Source organism: Ailuropoda melanoleuca, chromosome 2, assembly GCF_002007445.2.
Source record: "Ailuropoda melanoleuca isolate Jingjing chromosome 2, ASM200744v2, whole genome shotgun sequence".
Lineage (NCBI taxonomy): Eukaryota > Metazoa > Chordata > Mammalia > Carnivora > Ursidae > Ailuropoda > Ailuropoda melanoleuca.
Window position 1 is genome coordinate 115,124,880 of NC_048219.1, and position 14,832 is coordinate 115,139,711.

At 35.7% G+C, this 14,832-nt stretch overlaps 1 protein-coding gene across 3 annotated transcripts in view; it reads left to right on the forward strand.

The window, feature by feature from the left end:
- The window catches only part of ARHGAP15 (Rho GTPase activating protein 15), a 594,053-nt gene that overhangs the window by 111,998 nt on the left and 467,223 nt on the right, over positions 1 to 14,832 (forward strand). For 2 of the 3 annotated variants that reach the window (XM_034643265.1, XM_019800514.2), the window contains exons 7-8: positions 6,751 to 6,777; positions 7,707 to 7,796. In XM_034643265.1, the coding sequence (XP_034499156.1) occupies positions 6,751 to 6,777; positions 7,707 to 7,796 (117 nt within the window). The remainder of the gene's footprint in view (positions 1 to 6,750; positions 6,778 to 7,706; positions 7,797 to 14,832) is intronic. The other variant, XM_002920055.4, reaches the window with a different exon arrangement.

Consider the following 14,832-nt stretch of genomic DNA (forward strand, 5'->3'; position numbering starts at 1 on the left):
ATCAAAACCAGTTATGTGATAAAACTTAATTCCTCTAAACAGATTTTGTGTTTCATGTTTCAAACTGATAAGGACAATCTGAGTCTATATTCTGGAATAGCAATTAATCCAAAATAAAAAATGGTAGCTAATAACCTGTTTCATAAAATCTGAGCCGTGTTTTGTTTTATTTTTTTTGTAAGCCCATCCGGTGATAAGGGGAGGATAATGAGTGGTCCAGTGATTTGTTGCTTACACACATGCCCAATCTTCCTCATGGAAAATGCCATCAAGCAAAAGAGCATCTGGCCTTTGATATTTTCTTAATGTGCATTAAAGGGCCCCAAATTTCCCATAAAAAATGGAAAACATAACCCCAAAGGTTTAATCTAAGTCAGAGAAAAATACAGAGAGGATACCCTGTCAGCTATCACTGGGGAATAGTAAAGACAGACTAAAAGAATAATAAAAATCAGAAGTGGGCAAGACCCAGGATCCATTTTTAATGACTTCACATTGCTCCAACAAAGAGGTTTTTATATTTTATTGTCCAGAAGCAGAACTTTTAAATAATTCTATTTAAATATTTTAAAATCAGTCATTTATATTTTAAGTTTACCCTAGAAGAGATATGATAAGTACACTCTTAGATTCAAATCCAAATTTAGTCAATTTTTAAAAAGTGTATTTTTATAATGATGTACAATATGATCCATTGGCATCATGCAGTTCATTAGCAGACTTTTTCTCGTGTTTTATAGCTGTAGAATCAGAAATATGTTTTCTATTAAAGGATTCTTTAATTTCAGCCTTTTTGAATAAAATCTTGACAGTCTTCCAAATAAATTCGACAACTTTTCTGAAAAACTTGTTCCAATGTTTAACAATGTTTAACTTCTGAAAATTTTTCCTTCTAATAAATCTGAGTCCTTAGCATTGTTCTTCAAGCCTAGGTCTTTCTGCTTTAGCCTTGTAACAATGAACTACCGAGCAGGATCATTTTTTTATAGTCCTCTGTCAATATATCTCAGATTTCTCTTCTTGAAGCTGATATATTTATTTACTTGAATTTTACCCAAATCACTTTAATTTTGTCTGGTATACTTCTGAATTGATCCCAAACTCTATCATTTGCTTTGATTGTGACATAAGGTCATTTCCTAATTAAGATCAATGTGAATGGGAATATTGTGTTTTAATTTTGTAAACTATTAAGTTACATTTTGTAAATTATCTCATTTTGTAAACTATTATCCTGAGATATGTTATTTATTTCATAAGGAATCTGGAAATTTTCCACTGTAATTCTCTATTGGGTAACAAAAAGAATTGTAACAAAATGGATTTTAGAATAGGGGAGATGGGGGGAAGGAGAGACTGGACCTGGAGAGCTAAAGGAACACTTCATGGAGATTATTTTGGAGTTATATCATCAAAACGAGCCGGAGTGGGTCAAAGAAAAATAAATGTGTTCCAGATGAAAAGGGTGCATCCAACATATAGCGTTGTGAAACCATGGTGCATATTGGAATTGCCATGAATTTAGCATGGTTGGTTGTAGAAGAAGGGGGGATGAAAGGAACTCAGAGGTTGGTTGGGGAATGACGTAAAGGAGCTTATACACCCTACTGAGAGATTCGTACATTATCATGTAGAAAATAAGTTTTCCAGAAGAGATATAGTAAGATTTGTGTTCTAAAGAAAAAAGTCAAAATGTAGAGAATGAAATGAAATGATTTTGTGTGGCCCCAGAGGAAACAGTGAGAGAATTCAGATGAGAAAAAGTAAAAGCTTAAATGAGGCTGCGGTTATGAGATGAAGACGATGGAGCTCTTTCTGGAATTCAGGCTCTATTGTTTGCTTGTAAGTGGTACAGGAAAGGGAAGAATTGAGAGTGAAGAAGGTGAAGTGGATAAAGGGATGATTAAGCAAGACAAACAATAGAGAAAAGGGGGCAAGGCTGAGAAGAAGACAGTGATTTCATTGAGGTGTCTGTGCTAAATCCTAATGGTGGTTAGTTAGAAAACACAATTCTGGTATATAAGTGAGAGCTGGAGGCCAGAGGAAAAATTGAGGAGTCAACATGTCCCAAGTGATGGATCAGACCAGAAGCAAGACCAAACCCATAGGAAACATATAAACTACAAGAAATAATGATGGCCTAGAACAGTAAACTAGGGGTTACCAATACTTAAGAAGTGGGAAGAGGAAGATAATTCATTGAAAGAAACAGGAAGGAGAGTATAAAAGGTGAAATAAAAATTTAGAGAGAAAATATCTCAATAGCTGAGAGGCACAGAGTTTTAAGGAAAAGGAGCAGAATCTAACAGTCCAAAGTTCAAGTAGAAGGATGATTGGGAGAGAAGGCATCAGATTGTTTTTGTTGACCTTCATGGTTAAAACATTTTAGATTAGTTAAGGAAGGTAGTAAAACCTGCAGTGGGTTGAGAAGAGAATGAAACATGAGCAATCAGAGAATGTGACTGCAGAAAATTCAAGAATCCTGGCAATCATGGAAGAGAAATAGGTAAGATTGAGAACAAGCAAGGTTGTGGGGTTGATGCTTGCATATGCTTATATATTTTTTTGAACAGGAGTGACTTGAGTGTGGCTGCGGGCTAAAGGATGTAATCTGTTTGAGAGAGGGAGGTTGAAAATGTAGGAGAAAAGGGACAACTCAGAAAATGAGGAACAGGATTGGATAGAATTAGGAACCAGAGAGGAAAAGCCTTGGGCTGAAGGAGTGTCTCTTCCTCTGAGGCAGAAAATGACATGTTAGTGAGTGGATCATGTACTGCATGGCAACGATAGACCAGGAGATTTTGATGTTCAGACATACCACTGTCATGCCAGGCATGGGAGTTCATTAGACAGGAGGACCAGAATCACGGACGCAGATCCAAATTTCCAGAAGCCAGAACAGAATATGGGAAATGATGACACTTACAAGGAAGAGATTGAAAATGTTAATTCTCATCATGTGACCTAGTAGGAGCAAAAGCTAGTTATGGTGAGGATGTCACGTACTGTGTTGTGATCAAGAACTTGGGACTTGGAGTTAGAGGACTGTGAGTTCTTAGCTCAGCTCAGGCATACATTAAGTGTGTGAGCTTAGGTAAGGCACTTAACAACTCCCTGCATGAGTGTCTCCACATTGTAAGTTGAAGGTAATGGTAACAACAAGACTGTTGTAGGGAATAAATGAGAAATTGATATAAAGCTTTCAGAGGGCGTGACATACAGGGATTTATTAAAGTTTATGTTTGTATGTTTGCTCATTTTGATTACACGGACTATGAAAGTGGGAAGAATGGTGAATGTTCTATCTCAAGGGCTGTATGATCTTCGCAAATTAGGAGAACACCATTTGATGGGCCACTGGAAAGGGGTGAAGCTTTGGGAGAGAGGTGTTATGAGGAAGAATAGAAAGTGAATAGGAACACACAAAAACGTTTGCTAAGTGTTTATGACATTGGTCTTGGCAATGTTTTCACGGATATGTTAAGTGTCCTTAACACAGGTTTTTGTTGTTGTTGTTGTTGTTTGTTTTTGTTTTTTCCTAAGTAGAGTTAAAAACCCAGCTGAAGAAAGTGGCCATTATCTGTAATGTTACTACACTGAGTAGTCAAAAGTTATTTCTCCAGAATTAAGGGATATGAGGAAAATGGTAGAAGAAGGAAAAGTGGATTAAAGAGTGGAGTAGATCATCACATGGGGGAGAGCAAGAGAGTGAGAAATGGGGGAGCACTGAAGTGGCTGCTGAGTTGGGGACATAAGCTTGTTCATAGAAGGAAGTAAAACCAGGAAGGGCATGGAGGGGTGCACAAAAGGTCTGGTGATTCAAGTCACATCAAAAGCAAATGTAACAGGGTAGGAGTAATGAAAACTCAGAACATGGGATTTGTTAGATGAAAAGCAGAATGAAGATGGCCCAAGTGGAGAGGAAGTGAAACAGTGGGGTCATGAAGAATGCCTGAGTCAAGGTCGGGGTCATGGGAGGTGACTGAATGATGGGCAGAGATCAGATTGAGATAAATCCAAGACAGTTCCAAAGCCATGGGATTTAGTGTATGATGCTGATGAGAAGAGTGTGGCAGAGCTGGATGGTGAGAACTCTGAAAAAGCTTAGATTGCTTTTTCCCCATAGAGAGAAAGTCTATGAAAATTATATAGAGTCTGAGCTGGTACAGGATTCCAAAAGGAAGAATGAGTATCTTCTTTACCTCTGGAGTCCCAGTGCCCAATACAGTGGCTAAGACATTGATGTATAGTACTTGTTAATGTCTATTGAATGATTCTATGAAATACTGGGTTCAATCCACATGAGTCCTTTAAACTGTTTTTCACTTTTTCAAATCAAAGCAAAGACTGCTTAAGAATTAAACCAAATATAAATCTTAATTGTTATAACATGGGGAATTTTTAGATGCCCAAACCTTCCTTCCAAAGCACAGCAAGTTGCATTTTGGTATTTTTCCTTCATTTATGAATTCAGCAAATATTCATTGAACAACAACTCTGTGCCAGGCACGGTTCCATGCATTGGGAAAAATAGTGGAGGAAAAGGCGCACCAGGCCCCAGCTCAGGGAGCTTAATTTTAGTGGGAGAAAAACAGACAGCATATAAAAATATAAATGTTAATTTCAGCTAGGAAGAAGGCTGCATTGAAATTAAAACAAGTAGTGAGATAGAGAGTAAGCTGGAAGACAGCTCCCTTTTATATAAGACAGCCAGAGAGGACCTCTGACACAGGTGACCTTTATCTGGGACCTGATGGATAAGTAGGAGTCAACCATGTGAAGATTGGGAGGTATTCCAGGTAAACAGGTGGTGTAAAGGCCCAATGGGAAGATCGAGTTTAACAGGGAAGGACAGAAATGAGACCAATATGTCTGCACTAGGGTCTAATAAAAAAGTCATATCTTTTCCCAAAATGTTACATGTGTTAACATGAATGTGATGGCAGAATATATTCAATTTTCAAGGACTGCACAGTGGTTAGAGCAGACTCTGGAGTGATTCTGCCCTCATTTAACCCGGGCTCCTCCTTTTCTACCTGGGTTACATTGGGAAAGTATACCTAACTGTTCTGGCATATTATTACCTGTAACATGGCGATAATAATAGTATCTACCTCATACAGTTGTTAAAAGAATTAAGTGAATTGATAGTGGTAAAACAAAAAAGTGCTTGGCGCATTAAAAGTGTTTCTTCTGTGAAATAATTCCACCTTTTTTCCCTGAATGCATTCTGTGGGAAAGATAATCTCTTTTGCTACATACTCTTAATGATAATTTCTGTTGATTCTGAGTATCCCATAATCCAATTAACTGTAGAAGAAGCAGGTTGTTTTCATTTTTCTACGTCATAAATCACTCAACAATGAACATGGTTATCGTGCTTTGAGATTTTCCACAACAGTGATCACCTGAGTGGCAGAGTGTGAGTGAGCCCGTAAAAATATTTCACTGACTGAGCATCTGTAAGAGGCATCCTCATCTTGACTGGCTTCTCATGAGATTCCTACCAGATAGCAGAGAGAAGATACACTATCGATGGCTGTCCTGCCAGCTGAATTTATCCTGAAGGGAAGTTAAGCTTGGCTCATTCAATGTTTCCCCTCCCAAGAAAATTTTATTGAGTTGCCAAAAATAAAAATAAGAACAACTCACAATTTACTGTAACCCCCCCCCCAATATTTCTAGCCTTTCTGAAAAAAATAGTCTATTTCTATTAAACTGATAGAATTGGACATACTGGCACTGAGGCAACAACTGTGAACAGATTTCTTATAGCATCTTCGCCATTCTTCCATAATTTCATGTTTTATTTATTTGTCTTTTAAAGAACTATTTATTTATTTGAAAGAGAGAGAGGGAGGGAGTGGGGGGAGGGTCAGAGGGAGAGAGAGAATCCCCAGTAGGCCCTCCACTGAGTGAGGAGCCAGACATGGTGCTCGATCACATGGCCCCAAGATCCTGACCTGAGCCTAAATCAAGAGTCAGTTCACCTAACCAACTGAGCCCCCATGAGCCCTCATAATTTCATGTTTTAAAGTAAAGTTCATGCTGTTAAAATATTGTCTAAAATATCATAAGCCTCTTCAACTAAAATTTAAAACTATTCTATGGAAAATTGTTTGAGAAAAATACTGAATTTATAGAGAAAACGAGAGTGGCTCAGAACATCTGAAAATAGTTGGAGTCTTTGAAATATGGCATTACTTTCTTTGAAAATAGAGAAATTTCCCAAACAAGCGAGCTTTTGTTTAATGTATTGAGTTCTGCAAATTTAAAGTTACATAAAAATGATACCCTTGAATCAAATTAAAATAAGAAGAAGCAGGGTGCCCAGGTGGCTCAGTCAGTTAAGCTTCTGCCTTCAGTTCAGGTTGTGATCCCAGGGTCCCGGGATTGAGCCCCCATAGGGCTCTCTGCTCAGCAGGTAGTCTACTTTTCCCCCTCCCTGCTTGTGTTCTCTCTTTCTCTCAAATAAATAAATAAAAATCTTAAAAAAATAAAATACGAAGAAGCAAATATAGATAATATCCCCATTAATTAATTATTATGAATTACTGAAGTTTTAGGTAACATCCACATTGTATCAGGCAAAAGGAAGCACATACTATAATCTATTTGGTCTAAATTAAATTTATTAAATACAAATATACATCTACTCACATGTATAGTCTTAAAAGTCTGAAAAATGAACTTCTAAAAGGCACACAGTTGGCACCTAATAAATATTTATTAAATTTGGGTTTTTTTCAGGTTTATGGACATGTAAATGACAACACTGTAAGTTTAAGGTGTACTGAGTGATGACTTGATGTATGTATATATTGTGAAATGATTACCACATTAAAATCAGTTTGCACATCTACTACGTCACATAGTTGTGTGTGTGTGTGTGTGGTGAGAAAATTTAAAATCTACTCTCCTAGCAGCTTTCAATTATACAGTACAGTGTTAACTATAGTTGCCATGTTGACCTTGAGAACTTATTCATCTTCAAACTAAAATTTTGTACCTTTTTTTTTAAGATCTTATTTATTTTGAGAAAGAGACAGTATGAGTGGGAGGAGGGGCAGAGGGATAAAGAGACTCTCAAGCAGACTCCATGCTGAGTGTGGAGTCCAACGTGGGGCTCGATCACACTACCATGTGATCACCACCTGAGCCGAAACCAAAAGTCGGATGCTTAACCGACTGAGCCAGCCAGATGATCCCTAAAAGTTTGTACCTTTAACCAACATCTCCCTATTTCCCCAGCCCCTGGTAACCACTCTGTTTCTAGGAGTTTGACTTTTTGAGATTACACATATAAGTGAGATCGTGCAGTATTTGTCATCTTCTGTCTGACTGACTTCACTTAGTAACACCCTTAAGGTTCATCCATATTGTTGCAGATAGCAGGATTGCCTTCTGTTTTAGGGCTGAATAATTTTTCCATGTGGATCGATATTTATATCTGCATCTGTATCTACATGTCATTTTCTTTATCTATTCCTCTGTCAACAGACATTTAGGGTGTTGCCATGTCTTGGCTATTGTAAATAATGCCGCAGTGATCACGAGGGGGCAGATATGTCTTTGAAACTGGAAAAAAAAAAGAAAGGCTTTATACTATAAATATGTATAGCTGATAATTCAATAAACTTTTATTTTTCCTGGCATGCATCACCAATGATGTATGCTTTTTATCCTTATTTCAATTTTGTTTACAGAAAACTGGGCACAAACCAGAAAGTGTGGATTTGTGTGGAGCACATATTGAATGGGCCAAGGAAAAATCAAGCAGAAAGAACGTGTTTCAGGTAAGAATATTACATATATTAAATTTATGCCTATTACTTCTAAATCTGAGCTTTCAACATATACTTCCTTATTGTGATGTTTTCATGTGCATGAACCAGTTGTTCGAAGGTCACTGTGAAAAACTGATTTCGCCTCCTTGTTGAATTTTAGTTTGTTTTGTGGCTTTTCCTTGGTTACTGGTTGCTATCTAAATAGAATATATATGTGTGTCTGGATTAATTCTACACTCAAAGTCATTGAATGTTGCATTGTATTTGATAACTGCTTGGGGTTCAAACCTAGAGTGTTTGACTTAAATAGATTTATTGTAGAACTTTCATATATAAACTTCTTACATTCATTTCCATTCCTGCCCCTAGTCATACATTACATTTACCAGTGTAATTTAGGGGGATGGAAAGAGCTGAACAGCTATAGAAATTGGATATTTTTGTATTGCATAATTTAATTTTTGGGAAAAAATAACTATGATTAATAATTTCAATCATGTTCCATTGAATGGAAAGAACCAGATGAGATCTTTGAAAGAAAGGAAATGAGAAAACTGAATATTTCATATATGATGTTACTAAGATCCCTTTGGCAATTAATAACTTTAAATTATGGAGGTTTATCTTTTTCTGTCTTTATGTGAGATTTAACTTACTTTTATATTTTCCAAGTAACCAATAATTTTCTAGGTATATTTTAGAATTTATATCATTTAGTAGCCAGGAACTAGATTATTATAATTACTATATTAAATGCCTCCTAAGACCATTTTGGCTCTTGAAGAAAGGTCAATTCCATTCTTAAACGCATCCGTGAAATTAATATATTGGGTCTTATAGAAGTGTAGGTGACATTTCCTATCTGAACTCTCACTGGGGAGAAAAAAAACTGGCTTCCAGTTCTGCATTTCCCAGATGCTAATACAGGTCTACCAAATAAGCTGGACACATGTCAACATTTCTAGAACAAATTATTTTTCTGGTTAAGCTTTTATTATATTCAGGCATTCATTTTTTATATGCTGGAGATTTATTTCTTTTTACCAAAAGAGAGAAAGAAAGAAGAAAAAAAGTAAAGAAAAGTAAACATACTTAAGTGCCTAGAAATCAAAAGACTAAGTTTAGCCAAAAGTGATTAGAATCTGAATTTACGGAATAAAGAAAAGAAAAATAAATTTTGTTTTGAAGAGAGGAATTGTAAATCAGTGATACAGCCTGTCTCCCAATTTCTTACTCTTTTTGTTATTCTGTGATAAATATGAAAAAATTAGAGGTTATATTCCTAGCTTTTATGAAAACCAAGACGATCAGTATGAAGAGTTCTGAACTAGGTTGGGTGAGTTGAGTGGTGTTGGTGTATTATGTGTTATGAGTTTAGCATCCTTGTGCTCAGGTCATAAAATAAAGACATTAAAATTTGACATTGACGTAATTCTTGGACAATATAAACTCCTGGAGTTGGTCTAAGATAGCCTTTTTCAGTTCCTTCTGTTAGTCTTTTGAAAAGTTAAGTTAGCTCAAAAACAAGGAGGCTAGTCAAATATATACAATGTATAGAGGATTGCAGATATGAAAGATGAATATTTATGCATAATTTTACATAGTTTTGAACATAATATATGTAGATATATATTTAAGCCACCTGTATTGATGATATGTATGATAATATATATTAATGTTATGAGATCGACATTTCCTTATATGACTGACTTCCTCCTGCTATAATTTTTCCTTGTTTTTCATATTTCTGAAAGTAGGTACTTCTAAAGATATTAAAAAAACAAACAAACTTACTATTCTCTATTTTGGTAGCTTTTTGGAGTAGTTTTGCCAGCTATTTTTTTTGTAAGGTACCTAAGCAGCTTATGGGACCTCAGTGTTCTTACATACAACTTAACTCTTTTGGTCTTGTACCCTTGTAGTTTAGAGAAACAGGAAAGAAGTGATTATAAGGATGCTGTGAATAACAAAGTTAAAGAAAGATTCCAATTTCATTTCCTGCTTCATTCTTTTTGGGGTGAATCATGTGGTTTTCTTGTCATGCTGACATCTTTTCATTACCCAAACTCATGAACTTAGGTAAAATTTACTAATACATATCCATAGATACAGACTATGAGGGTAACCCTTTGAGAAGAACAATATAAATAGCTTTTATAGTTCTGTTAACGAAAAAGCATAGGGAAGGATTTGCCAGAGAGCTAAATCTAGATGACTTGCATCAATATTTGATTAGATACATTAGCTGGTCTAACTCTCAAATGATCAGAATAAACATGATTATATCTCAAAAACATGGTATTAAGGCATTGTTGGGTGTTTGAGCATGTGTGTACAAGGGTTTCATTACCTACAGAATAATGCAGTATTTCTTCCTGACGGAAAAAGACCATCATAGCCTCAGCTGATGTGCTACATCAGAAATAGCTTTAAAATTCCAAGTTTGAATTAGGCTTGGTGTTCAATCTCAGTCTATGAATTATAGATTACAGATAGCAAATGACTATTGAGATTTTTGGTTCAAGAAAAATCAAAGAAGAGCAAAATTAGAAATAATTTAAAATTTGAAATCTGTCTTTTAAAAGTTGATGGATTAGCAATTATATGCCACATAATTACAACGTTTGTAGAGAAGTTGAACTTAACATGAATAGGAAAACAAATAAAAAATTATGTGCCTGAAAGACTCGTAAGCACACATCTGTGACACACACACACAAAATGGAAGGATTTCATTTGTCTCGTTCATTTGTATATGCCATTTGGACATTTAAGTTGTTCATTTTCTTTTTGTATTAAAAGCCAAATTTCCTTCAGAGTGAAAGTCTTACTAAACTCTTGATGTAGATTCAATCTTACTTGATTGGTATATGGTAACATAACAGCAACCATATTAATTCAGTTTTAAGGTTTGGTATTCAACAACTCTCAGTAAGTCAGAGTGATGCTCGCTGACTGATTTCAAGAACATCTGCCTGTTTTATAACAGAAAACTCTGTGGCCTAATCGGTACTTCTTAATAATAAATGATATATTTTTTAAAAAAATCATTAGCATACTGTATGGTGACTAACATAACATAATAAAAAAATAAAAAAATAAAAAAATAAAAATCATTAGCAGCTTCTGTAATAAACTATGTATAGACAAGTCCTAATATGTGTTTCAAATGTATGATTGTGGTATAATGTTATGTGTGTCCATGTATATATCTGCGTCTAATTAGCTCGCCTTAGGAAACAGAATGACCATTTCCATAAGCGTACACACAAACACAGAAAGACATTTTGTTCTTACAAAAGGTCAAGCAAATTCTAAGTTATATCAGTAAATGTTCATTGCTGCTAACCTGCGTTTAATTCTGCATTTAGCATAATTGTCAAGGACCATCACAAGTTTGATGTAGCTTGAGAAAGCATTTAGCAACCGAGTGATTTGTAATGAACTGTGGTACAAGTTTTCTTAGTTAACTTAAGAGCAGTGCGAGGTCTTCGTCAGGGAAAGAGTGAATAAAAAGATTTATTTTCAAATCACATGTTTTAAACATTCCTGCTAAGTGCTAGTTTGCTCTTTGGTGTTTAGCCTGAAATTTAAAGCACTGCGGATTAAAAGGATTACAACATAATCTTAAATAATCCTAAATGTCATTTACAGAGAGATAGTTGTAATAACTAAATAAAACCGTGTTGCAGGATGGCAGTGTTGTCAGGCGGCTTCTGCGACACTCGTGGCGCTCGGGCACCTTCTTCTCTTTCTTGGCCGGAACAGCCCGCACTTAACAAAGCTTTTCAGTGGGAAGTTCAACTGAGCAAATGGCTGCAAGGGGATTTAAAACAATAAGTCAATTTTTTTAACCATTAATATCTTCCTGTTTCAAAGTTGAAGGAACATTTTCACTCCGGTTTCCTTCCTTCCTTCAAACCAAGGGCTCTCTCTGAGTCACATATTTTTGAAAGTCAGGGGAAGGGAGTCCATGACGGGGAGATCAAATCCATAGATGCTCCCTCTCTAAAACATTGACCACCTCCAAGGAGCTAACCCCTTATTAAATAGAGGGTGGTCCCAAGCACCGTAACTAATGCCAGCCCGTTTAGCTTAGCACGTGCATACTCTTCCCTCTTGTGTAAATGAGTTTTGTCTCCTCACAGAGAACACAAAGAAAGAGGCTGTATGACATACTGTTTTGTATTTATTACACCAGAGGGCTGGGCTCTTTTCAATTCATTCAATGGTTATTGCTAAGGCTAGATTGGCATTCTGTTGGCTAAAAAAAAAAAATAATTCACTGTCAAAAAATCTTAGGAAATTGTGTCCATTGCTAAGGCTAGATTGGCATTCTGTTGGCTAAAAAAAAAATAATTCACTGTCAAAAAATCTTAGGAAATTGTGTCCACAACATAGGTTCTGTCCACCAAGATGATTTCCAGAGTGTCCACTCTATTCCCTTTTGTAAATGGGATAAAGGATAAGAAACATGTTATCTGTTCTTTGGTCCTTTTCATTACAACCTATATGACAGTGGATGATTATTTATTTAAGATAATGAAATCATTTATACTCTGAAGGTTTACTGTATCTTACAGCCAGACAGTGACTAGGCCTCACTTTTCCTGAGTTTCATTTTAAATAAAACTTAAAATTTTACCCATGAACATGCAGGAGACTCATTTCTAGATTATGTGCCTTAAATAAGATAATTCTACTGTTAATGAATTATGGCTGATTAGGACTATATCAATTGCCTGGTTGAGAGGCAGAAAAAAAATTAAATGACTCAACAAGATGAAAGTCTGTTTTCTTTCCCTGGCACCAATTTATAACCTCGACAAAAATCATGGCTGAATTTCCTGGATTTGTGATTCCTTTTTTTAGTATGTAAATCTATCTCAGGGGAACAGGTTCTGTCCCTAAAAGTAAAGTAAATCTCAGAACAGATTTATCATTACTTGTATTACTTTTCTGACTTCAGTTGGGGTCTTCTGGCTATAATGTATATTAAACATATTCATGTAATATTTTCCATGGATATGCTTTACATTTAAACATAATTTGATTGCTCTTCCTGATCTGAATATGTCTTAGCTTAAAATGTTTAAGTACTCCTTAAGTTTATTAATGCGAAGATAATTTAATAACATCTTGGAGAATGTCATCTTAAGCCAAAAGGAAAACTACTGGTATTTTGCTTTTATCCATTTCCTTCTGTTAAAAGTCGTGGTTTAAAATAAATCTGAGCTTTTACCAATTTTCTCTTTCATTTTTCAATGCTTGTAGTTCGACTAAATGCAAAAGGATGATTCTTCCACATTCATATGTGCATTAGATTTCGAGTAAAGCTGGTTTCACTTTAGAGAATTACTCACAGTATCTTAAAAGGCATGGCATTAAAAATAAACCAGAGTAAGAGCAGCATTAATGTCTAATACAGTTGTTTTTGTTTTGGTTTGTTTTGTTTTTGCTTTAGCTTGTCCCCAGTCATTTTATCTACCTATTAGAAATTCATTATCATTCAGAAGTTACAGTGGGGAGAGCACACAAGTCTGGGGACGTGTGTTCCAGTTTTGGCTGTGTCAGTTGTAACTGTATGTAAAACCTAGGGCAGGATCCCTTCCTCCAGCTTGAGTTTTTCACACCAGGGAAGTAAGAGATAACAGTCCTTCCCTCACCTGTCTCCCATCTGTGTTAATGTTAAAATGAGGCAATCTGTATTTGAAGGCAACTCCAAAAGGCCGGTGTTAATATAAATGCAACCAGGTATTATTATTCATCTATTAACCCTGTCATCTCACAGAGCTTTGAGGGAAATTCCAGATGTGGATTTTGGACGGATCTGGATAGGAGAGATTGATACGTGTAAGGCACAATTCAGGATTTCTGTTCCTCTTCTTTGTGGTGCCTGTGAATTTAACCAATAGGCTAAAATTTAATACCCTGAGTGAAAATCTTTTTATTTTGTAACTAAGAATATGTGTCCTCAAACCTTACAGAAATCATTTTGAATATTCTAGTCTTATAAATAGTGTAATTAATGTAATATCTAATCAATAAAATTAATTAATTAATGTCTTACACCAGTAAGTACTTTAAGTATTTTGCCCTGAAAGGCTCTACCACGCTATTGATAGCAACTTGCACAAGGGGACCTAGAGACAAGTGCAGCAGCTCTGCCCAGAAATGAAAGAGACAGTAGTAACTTTTTATTCCCCTACTGAGATATTGGGACAATACTGATTTTCTTATTGAAGGGAAAGAGATATGATTATTTTTATGATTTTGCCTTCACTTTTGCCAGTGGGATTGCACAGAAGAATTTTGATGAGTGGAGTGATATAATTTTATAATTGAGGCTTCGATTTAGGAATATTAATGTCAGGGGTGTCTAAGATTGACGGCAAAGGAAAGAGCCTGGGGGCAGGAGATAAAATTGACTATAAGAATCTAAGGTAAGACCTAAGGAACATGTGAGCCTGCCTGATGAAAGGAAAACAGAAGCAGGTTGATGGGTGGAGAGTACACACTTCAAGTAAAGAACGTGCCTATTTGTTCAGACCAAGAGACTTAAGGATCACTGTCCTTTTGAAGGCTCTATTTTTGAAGAATAAAGCTCTCTAAAAAATATAGTCTCAAGTATCGAATTAAGATGCTGAGACACTGAGTATATTATTAGGGGAAACAATGGCAAGCAAGCGTATGCTTTCTGATGATCCCATGAAGCTTAGTAGTCTATGAGGGTATTTACGCATTTGTACAGCTACTTTATTCCACTCGCTACTGAAAGGCAAGATGCAATCTTGTATTCATTTCCTTTTGAACTATTGTCAAAGCAGAATGCAACAGGATGACAGTAAAGATTGACAATAGCCATGTTAATAAATTTTAGTACCAAATTAGCCAAGGGAGCCAAGATTTTAAGAATCCAAAATAAAATAAATAAAAATTTAGAGGAAAAAAAAAAGAAAATGTCAACTTGGTTTCTTATCCTTCTAACATTTTAGTGGAAGAATGGATTCATGTGACCTAATGAGCTTGGATCACTGGGTAGCTC